The sequence below is a fragment of the Etheostoma spectabile genome, chromosome 8 (assembly GCF_008692095.1).
Source record: "Etheostoma spectabile isolate EspeVRDwgs_2016 chromosome 8, UIUC_Espe_1.0, whole genome shotgun sequence".
NCBI classification, from domain to species: domain Eukaryota; kingdom Metazoa; phylum Chordata; class Actinopteri; order Perciformes; family Percidae; genus Etheostoma; species Etheostoma spectabile.
Genome location: NC_045740.1, coordinates 18,960,636 through 18,968,775, shown reverse-complemented (window position 1 = coordinate 18,968,775; position 8,140 = coordinate 18,960,636). Strand labels below are relative to the sequence as shown.

At 43.6% G+C, this 8,140-nt stretch overlaps 1 protein-coding gene across 5 annotated transcripts in view; it reads right to left on the bottom strand.

The window, feature by feature from the left end:
- The window catches only part of aass (aminoadipate-semialdehyde synthase), a 33,252-nt gene that overhangs the window by 23,373 nt on the left and 1,739 nt on the right, over positions 1-8,140 (bottom strand). For 4 of the 5 annotated variants that reach the window (XM_032522900.1, XM_032522903.1, XM_032522904.1 and 1 more), the window contains exons 2-8: positions 7,820-8,049; positions 5,218-5,394; positions 3,617-3,701; positions 3,374-3,441; positions 3,137-3,283; positions 2,973-3,051; positions 393-520 (exon numbers count right to left, since the gene is read on the bottom strand). In XM_032522900.1, the coding sequence (XP_032378791.1) occupies positions 393-520; positions 2,973-3,051; positions 3,137-3,283; positions 3,374-3,441; positions 3,617-3,701; positions 5,218-5,394; positions 7,820-8,032 (897 nt within the window). In that variant the 5' untranslated portion in view covers positions 8,033-8,049. Of the gene's footprint in view, positions 1-392; positions 521-2,972; positions 3,052-3,136; positions 3,284-3,373; positions 3,442-3,616; positions 3,702-5,217; positions 5,395-7,819; positions 8,053-8,140 lie in introns of all 5 variants that reach the window. The other variant, XM_032522901.1, reaches the window with a different exon arrangement.

Here is an 8,140-nt window from a genome sequence, read left to right as displayed (position 1 = left end):
GTTATTTGCACATATCTGTAAAATTTCTACTTATAGTAATATACACCTGTATATTCAGTACATATCCAGCTGGAAATCTTGCTCACAATACTAGTTATCTATATTTTATATTCATAGGACAAACCCATCTGTAAAATTCTGTTTATAATAGTATTAATTTCTATATTTATCCAGTACATATCCATGTCCTGCACTTATGGAACCAGTGTATATCCTGCACCTGCTGCTATTGCACTTCTGGTTAGACCTAAACTGCATCTCGTTGCCTTGTACTTGTACCTGTGTAATGACAATAAAGTTGAATCTAATCTAATCTAAAGGGGTGATGGTGATGGTGGTGGTGGTGGGGGTGTTGGTGGTGATGGTGTTGGGATAGAAGGCTGCAGACTCACGCTAGTCCTGAAGTGCGAGGTGTAGAGTTCCGGGTGGTGCTCGTACTCCATGGGGTCGTACATGCCGTCGCTCTTCCTGATCAGGTGGTGGTGTCGGCTCAGAACGGTGGCGTACACTTTGTTCATATCTTACATTAAAAAAAAGACATATGTCGACATACCGTCAGTGAGCATGCATGCACTTATTACGATTATTATCATCAAACCATAAGCACTCACAGCCACAGGTGGGTGGAGTAGCCAAAAATTGTACTCAAGTAAAAGTACTGTTACTTTAGAATAATGTGACTCAAGTACAAGTAAAAGTTTTCATCCGAATAATTACTTGAGTAAGAGTAAAAAAGCGCTTGGTGAAAAAACTACTCAAGTACTGAGTAACTGTTGAGTAACGTCTGATTTATCTTTTTAACACAAGCATCAACCAGACAGACAAAAAATACAAAATAATCATATTTAGGCAAATTGTAGTTCATCCAATCAATAGAATAAATTAAAATTAATTTATTGATGACAAAATAGCTTAAGTGAGAGACTTGTCACATCAAATTGGTCCCATCTATCCACAGCGGAAACAAAAATTACCGCTTCGTGTTTCCTCAAGTTAGACGTTGAGTTTTTGGATGCTGACATGTCCGTTTGTTTTGGTCGACACAGAAGACGACGCATGCTTTCACTATGAAGCCGGGGGGGGGGTTCCCTCCTCGTCTGTGTTGCCTTGGCGACGGTTGATTCTGACATTTTTGTTTTGCTACGACTGTAAAGCTAACCCGTCCCGCCCCTGAGATCGAGTATGGTCGCGTGACGAGACTGCACAACGACCATTGATTGGGGGGAATGAAAACGATGACGCATAGAATACCAAAGAGGTAAAGAGAAAAGTAACGAGCTCATAGTAGCCTGATGTAGCGGAGGAAGAAAGTTTCTTCTTCACTAATCTACTCAAGTAAAAGTATAGTGATTTGAAACTACTCCTAGAAGTATATTTTTTTCAAAAACTTACTGAAGTAATTGTAACGGAGTAAATGTAACTCGTTACTTCCCACCTCTGCTCCCAGCCCATCCTGTGACCCTCTCAGGGAGGCATTACCCCTGACTTCCACCAGGCGCGTCTGCGCAGCGATGCGGGAGATCTGACCAATCACAGCCATTCTAGTCAATATTTGAGATAAAAAGGTAAGGTAAGGGCCAGGTCTATTTTCAAGCGAGGCTATCCAGTCAATTTACCAGAACAGTCCCCCCGAATATCGTTTCCATCTCCTTTACAACACCATGGACCGAGGAGATGGAGATCCATCTTGGAGGTTGAAAAACATAACGCCACATCACAGATCTTGTTTTTTGTTTTTTAAGGACAACGCTTGAAAAGAGACGGCATGGAGTTTAATTGCAGGAGTGCTTGGGGTGGAAGGCAGATACTAGATGGGTCGGGCTCCAGTAGATACTAGCTTTATAAACACATGATGGTTCTGTACTTGTACAGACAATAAAAAATCTGCGAATTGGGCAGCAAGACGCCCCCGCATGTGGTATCGCTCAAAGTGGATAATGGGGGTTAGAGGTGAAGTAGAAGCTTAGAAGTAAACATGAAAGTGAATGGACCATTTGGGAATCAGACAACTTCATCATGGACCCAAATCAGTGGACAAAAGCATGCCTACAAGACTACAAAGAAACAGAAGAACTGTGCACCAGATAATACGCATGCATGCACACGCGCGTTGAAATGGATGATTCAAGAAACAGGACCTATAATCCCTTTTGTCCCTCTGCTACACTCGCCGTGTCAACTTCTTCAGTGAAAAGTTGACGTTTGCTGAGACATGCCTGTGAGCTCATCCATTAACAGCCAACTATCATCACGCAGTACATGAATAATAAACGGCCCTGCCCTCGCTGTGAGGAGTGTGAACATCGGGGCCCCTAACCAACTTTGAGTCTGTCCTCACCGGCTCCCTCACCATCAGGTAGGCTGCGGCCACCGCTAAGGACAAGGAGAGACTGCTGCAAAGGCGATGGCTGTAATCTGCGGTCCCTCCAGGACCTGTATGCCTGCAGGACGCTGAGGCGGGCAGGAAAGACTGCAGCCGACCCCCCTCACCCAAGACACAAACTGTTTGACCCCCCCTCCCCTCTGGCAGTAGGCTGCGGTCCATCAGGACCAAAACCTCCCAACATAAAAACGGTTTCTTCCCCCCGGCAGTCAGCCCCGGACCCCCACTAACGCTGACTCTCTCTCAACATTTTTCACCACTTTCTGACATTTTATAGACCAGAAACAACATCTCAGCTAATCAGGAAAATAATCAACAGATTAAATCCACAATGAAAGTAATCGTTGGCTTCAGCCTACGTTTTGGAAATTAAACTATCTTGAATATCCAGTTAATCAAAATATCAAAAGATGCCAAAGTCGAGGTATCCTTGAGTTTTTCTTTGGACAAAGCAAGGAGCAAGAAGACATACAGGAAAAAAAGGGCATCAAAGTCTCTTTCAATCTTGTCAGTCTCTCTCTACTTCTGTGCACATTACATCCCATAAATCCAACACTGAGCCACAGAGATAGGCACAAGAATGTCATACCTCCTGTTTCGGAGACGGCCTTCAACTCATGAGGTTCAACATATTCGACAGGCAGCTCGTTAAGGATGTCTTGGGCTCCCTGCAGGAACAAAGAGACGAGAGCAAACCGTGAGACCTCTGCTGTCTGAGGCCTTTTTTGGGTTTAAGTTCAACCTTGGTCGTACCTTGGAGACGTTGCCGGTACCGGTGAAGCAAAACGTCACAGGGCCGATAGATTTGGGCATGAAGCCCATGGATATCTCATACCCACAATCCCTCACTGCCTGGATGGCCTGGCTGACGTTCCTGTAGTTATGAGCCATGCCGATGTACTGCGGACAGCAGAGAGACGGGGATGAGGATCACGTTTGGGCACAGGAAGCGGTTTTGTGTCAAGTTGTTTTTTTTGGATGTTTTCTTACCATGAAGGGGGTGTGGTGCCCAAGAGCCAGGAAGCGCAAACCCAATCCGTGCAATATGTTAATCATTCCTACAAAATTAACATGGGAATATACAAAAATAGATTATTTCATACAGTTTATTTATGATTTACCACAAAAAAACATGCGCTCTATATCTATACATATACACATACATACATATACATATATATGTATGTATTACACACACACGCACGCACATGTTTTGAGAAAAGGTTTTCATACCTGCGACACCGGCCCACTGACCAAACGCTACGATCCGGAATCCGTTAGCATCGACCATCTTCTCGTAGTCGATCAGACGAACCTCCTGAGAAGAAACAAAAAATCATTTTGGTATCGTTTTTTTAGGGGTTTTGTTGAAGGAAAGAGATACAACCAGGGATTGGGATTTTTTTTATTTTAATATCCTACAGATTTTGTCCCACTTATCATCCAGTGTAATACTCAGATCCCTTTCCCATGTCAAGTAATAAACTGTAAAAACAGTCCTTACTCATAGACCCAAGGTTACAACGTAACCAGCGTTTCACTGCAACAGTAAACAAGGAAGTAGGCTGCTCTTGTATTGAGTCATGAACACTTTAAGACGAGGGGAGAACATTTCTATTTGTTTAATGTCATTTAAATTAAAGTTGTGAGAGAGTGTGAGAGTCTGAGAGTGTGAGAGAGTGAGTGTGAGAGAAAGTGTGAGAGAGTGAGAGTGAGAGTATGAAAGTGAAAGAATTAGAGAGTGAAAGAGCAAGAGAGTGAGAAAGTGTGAGAGTGGATGAAAGAGTATGAGAGTGAGAGTGTATAAGAGTGAGAGTTTAAGAAAGAGAGAGTGTGAGAGAGAGTGAGTGTGGGTGAGAGAGAGTGAGTGAAAGAGTGTGAGAGAGAGAGAGAGAGAAAGAGTGAGTGTGAGTGAAAGAGTGAGTGAAAGAGTGAAAGTGTAAGAGAGAGAGAGAAGGAGAGGGAGAGAGTGAGCAGCCTTACCCTCTAACGTTCTAACGCTGGGTTCTACCAGCAGCTTTGCAACTGTGCAACCGCTCCGTCTACTACCAGGCCAGGCTCCGTCTACTACCAGGCCAGGCTCCGTCTACTACCAGGCCAGGCCAGGCCCCGTCTACTACCAGGCCAGGCTCCGTCTACTACCAGGCCAGGCCCCGTCTACTGTCTACTACCAGGCCAGGCTCCGTCTACAACCAGGCCAGGCCAGGCTCCGTCTACTACCAGGCCAGGCTCCGTCTACTACCAGGCCGGGCTCGGTCTACTACCAGGCCAGGCTCTGTCTACTACCTGCTGCTCTGCACTCTGTCCAACATCAAGAGACAAGTTTTACCTCAACAACAAGTCTCGTCACATCTTAATCTCAAGAGATCTCGTGCATTTACAAATGTCAAATAGATATTAGCTTTCCAAATGTGGCTAAATAAGGCTATTTCTTCTAAACTAACTGGAAAACAATGCACTACCAATTTTAGTAAACAGTTACTTTAAAGATTCATGTTTGGGCTTTTTCGGCCTTTATTTTTGACAGGACAGCAGAAGACATGAGAAAGAAGAAAGTGAAACCCAGGAGGAGTAAACCTCTATTTACAGTACAGTCGTTCACTCTACCAACTGAGCTATCTGGGCGCCACAGTTACTTTATTATGATAAGAGTACTCTATTTTGGTGAGGACATTTTTAGGGATATGAGCACATTCTTAGGGATCTTTTGAGGACATTTTTAGGGATCTTTTGAGGACATTTTTAGGGATCTTTTGAGGACATTTTTAGGGATCTTTTGAGGACATTTTTAGGGGTTTTGAGGACATTTTTAGGGATCTTTTGAGCGCTCTCACCTTCTTCAGCAGGTCCTCCAGGAGCGCCATGTTGGCCTCCTGAGCCTTGATGGTGTGGGAGAAAAACGCGTACGTCTTCCTGGGAATGATCTTCTCCTCCGGCGGCCTCTTCACCCCGAGTATCAGAGACGCCTCCGAGAGGTCCTCCTGGATGACGGCCCCGGCCCTCATGTAGTACTGGAAGTAAAGAACAGGCTGATGGTTACATGTTCTCATGTAGTACTGGAAGTAAAGAACAGGCTGATGGTTACATGTTCTCATGTACAGTCCCTGACAAAAGTCTTGTCTCTTGTGTGCAAATTGTCCTGAAGTGCCACTGAAAGATATTTCTAATCAAGATTTATTTACAAGAAATGGCTCATTTTAATCCCAACAGCTTTTGTAATAATGTTTCAGTGCAAAAAGAAACTATCAAAAAGTATTCTAATATTCACAACTTGGTAAAGCCCACTGAGTCAATGTTTGCAAAGACATAAGTGTTGTCTCCTTGTCATATGAGCTTCACCTGGGACTAATAATGGATCAATCAGGTCTCAGGTGTGTATAAAAACAACCCCAGTACACTAGACCTTCACTTCAACTACAACTAGACCTCTGCAGACAGGCCTAAGATTCACCCTGAGACTAAAGTTTGGATTACCAAGAGGCTGAAGACCAGATCCACTGCTGATGTGGCAGACACCTTCAATGTGTCTCAGCGTCAAGGACAGAGGATTAAAAAACATTTGAAGACACTGGAGACGTTTTTGACAAGCCCAGGTCAGGCAGACCCCGCAAGACCACTGCTCGAGAGGACCGTTTGTTGGCTCGAAAATCCAAGGCCAGCCCATTTTCCACGAGACCTGGTCCCCTGAAGTCCCTGTGTCAACCAGAACGGTTTGTCGGATTCTGTCTCGAGATGGCCTCCATGGTCGAATCAGGGCCCAGAAGCCAGCACTAAACAAAAGACAATTGAAAAACCGTGTGGCATGTGCCAAGGCCCACAGCCTGCTAACAGGTCCACAGCCTGCTAACGGGTCCACAGCCTGCACGTACACACGCTAACGGGTCCACAGCCTGCTAACGGGTCCACAGCCTGCTAACAGGTCCACAGCCTGCTAACGGTCCACAGCCTGCTAACAGGATGGACGCTGGAGAAGTGGAAGAAAGTGGATTTTTCAGATTAATCTTCTGTTGAATTACACCACAGGAGACCTACTGGAGCCCGCATGTCAGATAATGCTGATTACAATTACTGTCGATCATGTTAACTGTGATGATGATGATGGTGGTAATGATGATGACGTCAGGGGGTGTTAACTCCATATTTAGACCTCACCTGAGCCAGGTGTGTGTGTGTGTATGAGAGCGGAAGGACAAACTGATTTTCAACCGCATTTCGTGAGACAGACGGTTTTCCTTTGTTTAAAACAAGTTTATTTATGTTGCTGTTGCAGTTACGAAATAAAGAAACGGCTCATTGTGACACTAGGAACGAATGCACGTTGATTTAACGAAAATTTGTAAATCTTTTAATTCCTCCATGAGTAAATGAGACATCTAACAAACAAAACGGGAGTTAAGATAAACCCTAGGTCGTCTAATCTATTGTTGGTTGACTTCCGACGTCACTTTGTCTTCTTAGTTGTTGCTTTTTTGTTGAATATATAGTCATATTTTAATGTGGGATTTGTTTTTTAAAATCTAATTATCATGTGTTTATTTCAATTTTGTTACACACGTTATTGTTGGAAGCACAGCTTATGTACACGGACCAAAATGATGAACGTGGCCATCTTGATATGCCACACCTGTGAGGTGGATGGATTTGCTCGGCAAAGGAGAAGTGCTCACAAACACAGAGTTTGTGAACATTTGAGAGAAATAAGCCTTGTGTGTACATAGACAAAGTCTTAGATCTTTGAGTTTAGCTCCTGAAAAAAAGAGGACAAAACCAAAAGTCTTTTGCGTTTCTAATTTTGTGTAAAGTGTAAATAAAGGAATATTTGTCAGTCATTTGTCTGGAGCTCAAGTCAAAGAAAATGGTATCGTGAATCGTACTGAATCATGAGCATATCGCGACATCCCTATTATATAACATCAAAGGGATTTTGATGTTATATAATAGGGATGTCGTGATATGCTCATGATATTATATAACATCAAAGGGATTTTGATGTCATATAATAGGGATGTCGTGATATGCTCATGATATTATAAAACAAAGGGATTTTGATGTCATATAATAGGGATGTCGTGATATGCTCATGATATTATATAACATCAAAGGGATTTTGATGTTATATAATAGGGATGTCGTGATATGCTCATGATATTATATAACATCAAAGGGATTTTGATGTTATATAATAGGGATGTCGCGACATGCTCATGATATTATATAACATCAAAGGGATTTTGATGTTATGTAATAGGGATGTCGTGATATGTTCATGATATTATATAACATCAAAGGGATTTTGATGTTATATAATAGGGATGTCGTGATATGCTCATGATATTATATAACATCAAAGGGATTTTGATGTTATATAATAGGGATGTCGTGATATGTTCATGATATTATAGAACATCAAAGGGATTTTGTCTCGTTTGTCCTCACCTTCTCGTGGATGGCTCTGCGGTTGGACGGCTGGACGAGGACCTTGATGCCGGCGTTGGTCAGCTCTTTGACGTGTTTGGGGGCCAGCGGCGCCCTCCTCTCCCAGGGGTTGATGTCCTCGCGGCGGATGGCCATGACGCCGTGCTCATGGCGCCGCTGGCCGGCCAGGCAGCTCCGCGTCAGGTTACCACGCCGACTGAGGAGTCTGAACATGATGACTTCACCACCCCCTGCTTTTTGGGACAAAGACACAGAGCCACAGACAGACTGCTGACCACACTGTCGTTATTAAACGAAAGACATCCGAAGTGACACAATCTG